Below are 12111 nucleotides of genomic sequence, written 5' to 3'. Positions count from 1 at the left end.
GCCTTAATAAAGAGCCAGTGTAGTTTTTACAAGCATGGAATCCTTTCATGTTATGACCCAGCATGCTGTACATGAAACAAGGAATAGAGGAATTGCCAGACTGGATAAGACCCAAGGTCCATCTAGTCCAATGTCCTATCCCTGACTGTGACCAGCACCAAATGCTCCATAGGAAAGTTTAAGCCAGGGGCTCTCAAACTGGGGGTCAGGACCCCTCAGGGGGTCACGAGGGTATTAAATGGGGGGTCGCAACCTGTCAGCATCCACTCCAAACCCTGCTTTGCCTCCAGCATTTATAATGGTGTTAAATATATAAAAATGTAATTTATAAGGGGGGGGTCGCACTCAGAGGTTTGCTATGTGAAATGGGTCACCAGTAAAAAAGTTTGAGAACCACTGGTTTAAGCCCTGCAGTAGGCAGAAGTGAGGTAATCTGCCCATACATCATATCCTTTTCTCTAAGCACTAGAGATTAGTTCTGAAGCATGAGGTTTAATATCCCTTGCAAAAATGTTATTAAATATGTTAACTCCAGATATTCTTGTTACCAGTGTAAATATCCAGTCCCTTTTTGAACAGTTCTTGCCCTCAACAACTTCCTGTGGCCATGAGTTCCACAGCAGAAGGGGGAGCCAGGGCTCCATCCACTCCCTACCCTTTCCCACCCTTTGGGAGAGTAAATGGATAGCAATCTGCCTAATTGTAAGGTGAGCTTGGCCAGTTCTAAGCCTTATGTGAGCCATACAAGGTTCCTTATTTCCCTTCTCCCTCACAATGTGCCTGGCCAAAGCTGAGGCAGAATCTAATCCAAAAAACGGTTGGGATCCTCCTAACAACAAAGGGAACAACCTTAAATATAGTCCTCTACAAAGGTTACTATAAATTGTATAGGTTCACTAGCTAACTTACACTTCATTAAATGCAATGTCCTAGGAAAACAAGCCTACCATGCAAATGGGAATAAATCATTATGGTAGAATCATGTTTGAAAGATCTCTTGTTCTCACACAATCTCATTTTGATGGTTGTGTGAGAACAATCACTATGTTCAGATTCAGAAGAGTGAGCTTCCTAAATCAGACACATGCATGGGACAATCTTACAAAGACACAGAGCGAATTCTGCTAGTTTCTTTGTCGGGAAAGGATGTACTTTAGCTCTGACTGGTACCCATGGAAGCTCTTAACATTTCTTACCTGCAGCCAAATAGCACACAAAAGATTGTGAAATAATTTCCTTCCTTTGAAAAAACATAAACACGACAACAACACAACCCTACTTCCGATCTAACACTTGAACCTGAATGCCCCATTGATTGATATAAGGGAGGGGCCAACACATTGGTACCATTAGGAAACAACTCCTGGAAAGTGAGCTTTGAACCATATACTATGGTCACATGATCACTAAAATAGAATTCCACTTCATTTCACTAAAAAGGAAACAAATTTAATAAAATAGTAATTAGAAGAGAAATAAAAACTGTTGGAAATATTTAAATTGCTGTAGCTTTAAATGGGCAGAATGGAATGGTGCCATTTGAGGCTGAGAAATGGCTGCTGTAACTTAAATTGACTGTAACTAAGAAATCCTTACACTTTTTCTGATTAATAACAAAATATCTTCTTCAAATAAGGAGCAGTGAAAAGATTAATAAAATTTTAAGGTCTATTTCTCTTTTTCCCCAATACCAGGGAGAATCTGGATTACCAGGATACCCTGGTCCACAGGTACAATAAAATGGATATTTTCTGCTTTTGGTATATATTGCTTTGCACTGTGTGTGTCTATATTTTTTGTGTGCGTGTCCTTCACTACAGAGATTCTGGTTTTGATTAACTTGTAGGGAGAAGATGGTGATCCAGGTAGTCAAGGAGATAGAGGGTCCAAAGGAATTAGAGGACAAAGGGTAAGAATAATAAACACTCTTACTCTTTCTGATAAGTACATGTGAAGGGGCCCTTGAATAAAGTTTCTAGAGTTTAGTCCCTAGTCAGAAAGGGAATGAAAATCAGTCTCATTACTTTATTGCTTCAAGGTCTAAGAGGTATGATGATCTCAGTCATTAATGTTCTTCAATGATTTCTATGACTTATGAGGGCTGTTCTATATTGTATATTACTCTATCTTTATTTAAATTGCAGTAGCCAGCTCCTCAACTGGAGTTCAATGAAGCTATGGAGATTTTCATCAGTGATAGATCTGCTTCCATGTCTGTCCTTATAAACACTGAATCAAAAAACTGAAAATTTAACTTGGTAACTATTCTTGAGTTTCTATTTTTAGGGCAATGCTGGCTTTCCAGGTTCAAAGGGAAATCCAGGGGACCGAGGGCCACCAGGACCACAGGTACCACATTTAAAAACTGAATATTAACCTTGGGATTTGGGATTAATCATGCATTTGACAATGCTGCTTACAATAAAATGTAGTTCACTAATCAGGCATGCATAGACAGATGTATCCTGCCCTCAGCTATGCCAAAGAAAACCTGGAATGGCATGGGTTTAACTGAGGAGAGAATTGTACCTTCCCCATTCTTTTCTCTCCCAGGGAAGATAAAAATTGATTTAAAAAATTTCAAAATTGGATTTTTATTTAATTTAAATACATTTTTCTTTTTAAAAACAAACCTGTTTAAAATTAAACTTGAAATTATGACAACTTGTGTTAAGGCCAAAATTTACTATAGTCTATTGAAATTGTTTAAATAAATACATACAATGTGGCATCAATGAGGCCACCTCAAATATTAGAGTGCTGCTTTTTAAATTATCTACACAATTGGGGGGAATATCATTTATTTCAATGGGAGTTAGGTACTTAATTAGCTCTTTACCGTCTGTAATATTTTATGAATATTATAATCTGCTTAGATGTCTAGTGGGATTTTCAAAAGTGACTGCATCTTTAAGCACCTAAATACCTTTGAAAATCTGGTCTGTGATAACCCAAAACAATCTGTGAATTTACTGACTAAATTAATACGACCTTTGTGTAATAACTCTATTAGTTTACATGTAAAATATTTTAATAAGTATAAAAAGTAGGATTTGAGTGGTTTAAAGTAATAACAGACAGAACAAAGTAAGTTACCAAGCAAAATAAAAGAAAACATGCAAGTTTAAGTCTAATACATTAAAGAAACTGAATACAGGTAAATCTCACCCTCAGAGATGTTCCAATAAGCGTCTTTCACAGACTAGACTCCTTCTTAGTCTGAGCCAAATCCTTTCCCCTGGTACAGTTCTTATTAGTTCCAGCTCAGGTAGTACCTAGTGGATTTCTCATGACTGACAGCCCCCTTTGTTCTGTTCCTCCCCCTTTTATAGCTTTGGCACACGGCAGGAATCTTTTGTCTCTCTGGGTCCCCACCCCTCCTTCTAAATGGAAAAGCACCAGGTTTAAGATGGATTCCAGTACCAGGTGACATGGTCACATGTCCTGTGAGACCTTAAGCCTCCATTCTTTCCAGCCTGGCTTACAGGGACACAGGAAGGCTTACAAGTAAACAGAGCCATTTACAACCAATTGTTCTAGTTAATGGGAGCCATCAAGATCCTAAGCCACCATTAATGGCCCACACGTTGCATAATTACAATAGGACCTCAGAGTAATATTTCATATTTTTTGTTTTAGATACAAGAATGATACATTCATACAAAGAGGATGAACACATTCAGTAGATTATAAGCTTTGTAATGATACCTTACAAGAGGCCTTTTGCATAAAGCATATTCCAGTTACATCCTATTCATACTCATAAGCATATTTCAATAAAACATATGAAGTGCAACATCACAGAGGGGACTGAGACCTGGAGGTCACCCAGCAAGAAGAGTTTCTGAGCTAGGAATAGAAAAAGGTTTCTTGAGTCCTAGTCTAGTGCTCTCGTCACTACCCCACACTGCCTCCCTAAAGAAAGAATTAACTTACTTTAGGAACTAAGAATTCTATCATTCACCATTTTAAAAAATAATGAGAAATGCAAAAATTAAAGATCTGAATAAATGTATGTTAATCAGTATAATTGCTTAAAAATGTGTGTAGTGATTGTGTATCCTCCTGGTGAGCAAATGGAAGTACCAAATGTAGTGTAAAGGCTATCCTGAGTTGCAAAGCAACATGTTGTAATGGTTACCAACCAACTAAATGAACCTTTCTTTAAATACAGTTGCAAATCCAGTTTGCTTTAAATCAGTTATTTAAGTTAAGGTTTCCTCCAATATGATTTCAGATGATTAAAATTGGTGACTTAAATCACTTTCATTTCAATCAGTCCTCCCTGCTTTGTCCTTAAGGGAGTCTGCTGCCTCACACTGGAGCAGGATCCTTGTGGGGACCCAGGACAGGGGGGTCCCTCTATGAAGGAAGGGAGCTGCCTGAAATATTTTCTGAATATTATATGTTCCATCTGCTAGTTTTATAGTTCCTATGCAGTGTTTCTCAAACTGCAGTCACCGCTCGTGTAGGGAAAGTCCCTGGTGGGCCAGGCCGGTTTGTTTACCTGCTGCATCTGCAGGTCCGGCCGATCTCAGCTCCCACTGGCCGCAGTTCGCCGGTGTAGGCCAATGGGAGCTGCTGGAAGCAGCAGCCAATATGTCCCTCGGCCTGCGCCGCTTCCAGCAGCCCCCATTGGCCTGGAGCAGCGAACCACGGCCAGTGGGAGCTGCCATCGGCCGGACCTGCCGACACAGCAGGTAAACAAACCGGCCCGGCCCATCAGGGGCTTTTCCTACACAAGCGGCGACCCCAGTTTGAGAAACACTGTCCTATGGTGTTTGCTATATAATTACTTATGGGTAAATTGAGGCATGGGTTAGATTGCATGTAGACAGGAAAGTGGGCAAACATTGCTGATAGCTACACATTCGCTGATACCTAGAGACAATACAGGTGTTGATCCCTTTAAAGATTATTTCTGACATGCTGGGTTCAACACTCTTGGCTTGACACAGAGGAGGGGGAATTCCATTCAGATGTTGAAACAAAGAACTTCAGAATGGAGAAAAACATGAGCCCCTGAAAATGAGGAGAAAGAGAGGCAGAGACTGCAGGGGTACAGACTGTCCACCCAGTCCCAGAGATATGAATGTTTGGATATGTAGGCCTGCCTACACTTTAGGTAAGACAGAAGCATGCAGACTGTTCTGTTAAATCCTTTTTCTTATTATGCTGCGTTCCTACAGATAAGATTAAACAATGCTTTGTTTTGAAAAGGCTGTTTGGGTCCCTATTTCACACACTAGTCAGAGTTCCCTAAGGGGAGTCTTGCAGGGCAGCAAAATACAGTTGGGCCTGCTGAACAATCAGGATTGGTACACAAGGTGCTGTACCCTGGCACCCGGTCTGAGAAGGGGAGAATCATGGGATTCCACCCCAGAGAGGCGAAGGCAAGAGGTCTGTCACCTGGCGGGGTTGCACTCGGATACCAAGAGGGGTCGAATGTGCAGATATATCTAAACTGTGACACCCTCTTCTAGCAAGAACTTTGGAAATTAATATAATCCTGAGTGATGCCACTTCACAGCAGCAGCAAATGCTGAATTTAGGTAACATGCAGGAAAAACTCTTTGGAGAAAGTACGTCAAAGTGTCAGTCTTCATCTCAACTATGCAACAGTCTACAGACATTCATTTCGGGAAATAGTCTGGACAATCACATTGGAAAGTCATCAATAGTTGTCAAGAAAACAACACGTGTGCACTAACACAGAAATGCCTGATTTTTTTCTATGGCTTTTGTCATCATTAAATATATATTAAATATGTTCCTGCTCTTAACATGACGGTGATTTTCTAACTCGCTGTTAAATTTGTTCCAGGGCACCAAAGGACCAACGGGCACCGTAGCCATGGCGGTATGTAATCATCTCATTTCTAAAACTAAGTGCATGCTACATGTCGTTAACAGTTTCAGTTTTTTCCATTTAAGAAGCATTGACTGTACAGAGTTTTCTAATAGCCATAGAAGGAAAGCTTCCTTCATGTATTTGTTGCAGTAGAACAATTACATAACAAAGGACTTAGAAACATTTTTTAAAAACCAGGCAAAAGTTTTGCAAACAATTTAAACATTAAAACTCTTTTCTCAGTTATGTGATTTGGACTATTTACAGAACCTCAAAAGGGACTTAGGGCTAGACCCTGCCCTCTTATATGGGTGTACTAGAGTGAGGAAAGAGGGTAAAAGGAGCCTTGACCCAAACACCCACTTTTCCAGGGTAAACAGCAAAGTAACTTGGGAGGAGAGAAATGCAAATTCTCCCCTCCCTTTGCATTTCCTTCCTCCCAAGTACTGGCTAGAAAATTGACCTCACACATATTATTCCCCCAAAGCCCTTTGACATTCCTAATACTTTCCAGAGATTGCACTAGTCAGTCTCCTGGAGCAGTTACATACAATTTCACAACAACACATACACAATTACCTTTTTAATACAATGGACCCTCAAATTATTAAACTTAAATCAATAATGTTTATCTTAACCTGGACAAAGCTTATGGAATTATTGTAGGTCTGTCACAAGTCTGTGACACATTCACATGTCCAACTCAGGCAAGGTCACTCAGCAGTCAATAGCATGACCTAACTAGAGGCATCTGCTGCTCCTTTTCCAAGTTGCAGAAATATGCCCCTCACAGAATAGTGCTCTCCTCATCTTGTAGAATCCTGCCGAGACTATCAGGTTTCCCCCTTGGCACCCTCTCCATTCCTCCAGCAGCACTGGCCAGGCCAATGACTGTCCCATGATCTTATAGATCTTACTGCACAGATACATTATACAAAATGAACAGTTCAGAATGTATCTATTTCAGACATTTGAGAAAGGTTAAGTGTCCAATGAAACATAGGCAACTTCTACTATAGTGTTAGGGTAAGATCCTGCTGTCAAGTACACCAGTGTACATCCTGAGTAACTGCACGGACTATAAGATTGTTACTTTGGATTTATGCAGGATTAAGTTAGCTCAGGACTTGGGACCTGATCCAGTTCCCACGGGAGTCAATGGAAAGAGTCCCATGGATTTTCCAGTGGGAGCTGGCTCTGGCTCTTGGCCCTTAACCATCTTTTCATTTTTCCCTCCGCAGCCTTGTAGACTTGTTAATTTCACACGAGAAAACTGCCGTAAGTACTGGGTTTATTTCTTTTCCCCGTTGGAATTTGCGTAGCCATATTTTTTAAATGGAAACATACTGGGCAACTCAATGGCTCTAGGTGGCTGGTATCAGTCTGGCACAAGCTGGTAGTGACTGAAAGTTGTTACCTCTGGTGGCTATTCAGCAATGTCTGAGAAACAAATTTGTACTCCCTGTTTATTTTTTCCGTGTCTGAATCATTAACCACGGTCACAGTCCTCGTTAAGGAGCAACCTTGTTGGTAACCTCAGCACAGAGGCCATGGACTGAATACTCTGTGGAAACTGAGCTACCATCTTCCCCAGAGAGTTGACCCTCCCAGGTACAGGCTGGGTCGCCTTGATGGACAGTTCAGGGAATCTTGCACTGCCACTGCCTGTGCTGTACCCATTCCATGGATAAATACAATGCGTTAGTCTCCAGGGCTACCTTGCACTTGCATGTACTATACTCATTTTAAAAATATAAATGAGATACACACAGCGTCAATATAGATTTCAGCCCAACCGTTTTACATTTGATAACACTGTCAAACTCATCAGGGAAAAAGTAAAGCTATAGAAATGTATCATTTCAACTATGCCTTTGAAAAAATATATACTTTTGAAACTGGGAATTGGCAACATGGGATAGTTCTCTGTTCATTCCCCCTGGGGCACCTGGCCTTGGCCACTGTTGGAAGACAGGATACTGGGCTAGATAGACCTTTGGTCTGACCCAGTATGGCTGTTCTTATGTTCAATTTTACCTGCAAGCCCAACATTCATTTCCTTTGTATAAAAACCAAACCCCCACTCTCACTAGCGGTCACCGCTACGCTTATGTTAGTGGTAGTGGCAGGTGATCACCCCTCTACAGTGGCTGAACTTTTGACTTTGCAAGCTGTACTGGTTTGAAAGCACAAGCTGTCCCTTAACTGGCTCTCGTTAATATTTCCTTCCTCTTTGTGTGTCTATCATTTGGGCTAACCTGCTCTCCAAAGCACCTTGCCCAAGTAACTCAACTGGGTACTGAGGAACTCTGTGCTGGAGAGGGGAAAGTACCTTCCTATCACCTGCCCCTCAGCCATGGAGCCCCCACCCTCCTGTGCAATAGAACACACACAACCTCCACACCTCTGGGCTCCGGGCCACGTAGGAGGTAAATACCCTAAGCATGGCCTCCTTAAATTCTACTCAGCAGAACTGCACCCGTTTGACTGCTGTAGGGTCCTCTGCACCAGTGGACAGGAGAAGAACAGGTACAATTTCCCCCTTGATGACAGAAGCAAATAATATAGATTCTGGGACTCATCCAAAGGTTCAAGCAGCTTTGAATCAGGCGCTTTATTCAAAGCAAGAGTAGCACATAGAATCATAGAAATATAGGGCTGAAAGGGACCTCAAGAAGTCATCCAGTCCAGTCTGCTGTGCTGCAGCAGGACCAAGTAAACCTAGAGCATCCCTGACCAGCTTGTCCAGTTTGTTTTTAAAAGCTTCCAAATGATGGGGACTCTATGACCTCACTTGGAAGCTATTCCAGAGCTTAACTACTCTTATAGGTTGAAAGTTTTTCCTAATATCTAACCTAAATCTCCCTTGCTGCAGATTGAGCCCGTTACTTGTCCTACCTTCACTGGCCATGGATAACAATTGATTGCTGTCCTCTTTATAACAGCCCTTACCATATTGGAAGACTGTTCTCAGGTCCCCCCTCAGTCTTCTTTTCTCAAGACTAAACATGCCCAGTTTTTTAAACTTTTCCTCATAGGGCAGGTTTTCTAAGTTTTTTATCATTTTTATTGCTCTTCTCTGGACTCTTTCCAATTTGTCCACATCTTTCTAAGATAAATTGTGGCACCCAGTATTGGACACAGTACTCCAGCTGGGGCCTCAGCAGTGCCAAATAGAGCGGGACAATTACCTCCTGTGTCTTACATACAACACTCCTGTTAATACACTCCAGAATCATATGAGTCTTTTTTTGCAGCTGTATCACATTGAGGACACATTCAGTCTGTAGTCCACTATAACCCCCATGTTCCTCTTCAGCAGTACTACCACCTAGATAATTATTCCCCATTTTGTAGTTGTGCATTTGATTTTTCCCCCTAACTGTAGTACTTTGCACTTGTCTTTATTGAATTTCATCTTGTTGATTTCATATCAATTCTCCAATTTGTCAAGGTCATTTTGAATTTTAAATCTGCCCTCCAAAGTGCTTGCAACCCCTCCCAGCCTGGTATCATATACAAATTTTATAAGCATACACTCTACTCCATTATCCAAGTCATTAATGAAAATATTAAATAGCTCTGGACTGACCCTTGCAGGATGCCAAGATATGTCCTCCCAATGTGACAGCAAATCATTGATAACTATTCTTCAACCAGTTGTGCACCCACCTTATAGTAATTTCATGCCACTGTATGAATGGATACAATCGAATCAAGGTAATTGTAAAATAAAATAATTCTCTTTTTTTTCCTCTCCCATCGCTCCCTTCTAGCTTGCTCATCAGGTAAATAGCTTTATATTCAGTTTCTTCCTTAGACTGTAGAAACTATGACAACATTGGTTTATGGATACCCTTTCACACAGTACGTTTATTTCAAGGTACAGCCAAATGTCCAGTATATCCCACTGAATTGGTGTTTGCCCTCGATATGTCTGAAGATGTTACCCTAGCAGCATTTGAAAGAATGAGGGATATTGTGATATCTTTGCTGCGGGTCATCAAGCTCAGCGAAAGCAACTGTCCGACTGGTGCCCGCATCTCCATAGTTTCATACAATACCAACACAAGGTACCTCATCCGATTTTCGGAATTCCAGAGGCACAACTTGCTGCTGGAAGCAGTCCAGAGAATACCGCTGGAGAGGTCCTCAGGCAGACGCAATATTGGAGCGGCCATGAGATTCATTGCAAGGAATGTGTTCAAGCGGGTTCGTCAGGGTGTTCTCGTAAGAAAAGTTGCCATATTTTTCACCAGTGGCCCATCACAAGATGCTACCTCCATCAACACAGCAGTGCTGGAGTTCGGTGCCTTGGATATCACTCCTGTGGTGATTGCCTTCAGTGAAGTCCCTAATGTCAGACGTGCCTTCTCGGTAAGCTGGCTGCCTACAGCAAATGGGAAATCTCAGTGAGAAGTGATCATCCTTTTGATTAACAGTTGCTTTGCTAATTCATGAGAATATTTATGCACTCAAGTTAATAACTTATAAAAGGAAAGTTTAGATCAGGGGTTCTCAAACTTCATTGCACTGTGACTCCCTTTGGGCAATAAAAATTACTACGCGACCCCAGGAGGGGGGACAAAATCCTGAGCCAGCCTGAGCTCCTAGTGAATGGGGAGGGGGCAAAGTTGAAGCCCAAGGGCCTCAGCCCCAGGCAGTAGGCCTATAACCTGAATCCCACTGCCCACTGCTGAAGCCTCCGGGCTTTGGTCCCCGGGCCCAGCAAGTCTAAGCCAGTTGTGGCGATCCCATTAAAATGTGGTCCCGACCCACTTTGGGGTCCCGACCCACAGTTTGAGAACCGCTGGTTTAGATCATAACAGCTTTTAAAAAGGGAATATTTTAGTGACAGCTGAATTAAAATTAATCCTGATTTATTTCATGACCATGAATAACAAACAACTGACTCACTTCTTTTATTGTCTGTCATGGTGTAAATACAGATTACACCATGCTCCTTTCACTTGCTGTTTCATAGAATGTTCCATTCTAACGCTGATATTTGCTAAGCATTTGTCAGGGAACACATACAGCTTGGTTTATGTACAAACCTGGGGCCATATTTTCTGGAGAATTCAAATGCAGAAGACTTCGGAAAAAACACTCTATTTTCCCCAAAGAAAACTGAATTCAGTGAAACATTTTAATAAATGCATTGCCATTAGCTACAACAGAGAAGAAAGCTTTTGTCTTAAAAGATGATTTTAGACTGAAGGACAGTAAATAGAAAAATAAATATTGCATACCATATGTTACCAAACCTTAAAGGAAACATTTCAGGGGTTGTTTAAAGTTTTTGGTTCTGCTCTGCAAAGAAACCCTCCACAAATGGGACCAGGGGTTCCGTATTCCTTATCTGTGAATAATTTCTATATCAACTGTGCTCAGTTTTAAGTTAAACAAAAAAGTTTTTTCTTGTTGCCAGCCCTTCAAATTCAACCTAAGATGCAAGCTGAGTTCTCTCCTCCTTCTGTATCATCAGCAATAGCAGGCTTTGAGGCTAAATGCTGCCTTAGCTACTGGCACAGTTTCAGGGTAACTGCACCTCTATCCCCCCCTCTGTGGTCGACTCCAGAAATGCCCAGTTGGGTCCCAGCTCTCCAGCCATGACTTGACCCTTCTGAAGTTCTGACCAGGGGTTTTTAAAGCTGCACAGCTCCCTGCCACATACTGTGATATCCCCAGCAAGCCAATCTGCCTAGTGGCCTGTGCCTGCCTGTGTGTTGCTTTCTCTTCGAGGGCTATGAAGAGTGTATTGCCAGGAGTTACAAATTACCACACAGCAATTTCTAGACAGGCATATTTATTCTTAAGCTCAAAGCATTCCGAAAACATATTAAAAACAAATTAAACAGATTTAAACACAACTAACCATACCAGCAGTCACCCACCAGTATTATGGGGCTCTAGTAGGCCAAAGTCTCAAACTCAAAGGCCAGAAGGGGACCATCATGATCATCTAGTCTGACCTCCTGCACACTGCAGGCCACAGAACTCCATCCACCCACTCCGGTAGTAGGGGACCCATAACCTCTAAACTGAGTTACTGAAGTCCTCAAATCATGCTTTCAAGACTTGATTTAAAGTTACAGAGACTCCACTATTTATTTATTCTTGTTCAGACCAGTAAATGACCCTGTGCCCCACCTTGCAGAGGAAGGCAAAACAACAACAACAACCTAGAGTCTCTGACCTGGGGAAAAATTCCATCCCGATCCCAAACATGGCAATCAGTTAGACCCGGAGCAGCTCAG

At 41.7% G+C, this 12111-nt stretch overlaps 1 protein-coding gene across 2 annotated transcripts in view; it reads left to right on the top strand.

Annotated features, from left to right (window-relative positions):
- The window catches only part of LOC128832395 (collagen alpha-6(VI) chain-like), a 125020-nt gene that overhangs the window by 80616 nt on the left and 32293 nt on the right, over nucleotides 1–12111 (top strand). For both annotated transcript variants that reach the window (XM_054019735.1, XM_054019736.1), the window contains exons 29-34: nucleotides 1695–1730; nucleotides 1847–1909; nucleotides 2287–2349; nucleotides 5825–5860; nucleotides 7093–7129; nucleotides 9735–10228. In XM_054019735.1, the coding sequence (XP_053875710.1) occupies nucleotides 1695–1730; nucleotides 1847–1909; nucleotides 2287–2349; nucleotides 5825–5860; nucleotides 7093–7129; nucleotides 9735–10228 (729 nt within the window). The remainder of the gene's footprint in view (nucleotides 1–1694; nucleotides 1731–1846; nucleotides 1910–2286; nucleotides 2350–5824; nucleotides 5861–7092; nucleotides 7130–9734; nucleotides 10229–12111) is intronic.

This window comes from Malaclemys terrapin, chromosome 2 (genome assembly GCF_027887155.1).
Source record: "Malaclemys terrapin pileata isolate rMalTer1 chromosome 2, rMalTer1.hap1, whole genome shotgun sequence".
Lineage (NCBI taxonomy): Eukaryota > Metazoa > Chordata > Testudines > Emydidae > Malaclemys > Malaclemys terrapin.
Note: the sequence above shows the minus strand (reverse complement) of the source record. Positions and strands in the feature narration are given on the sequence as shown.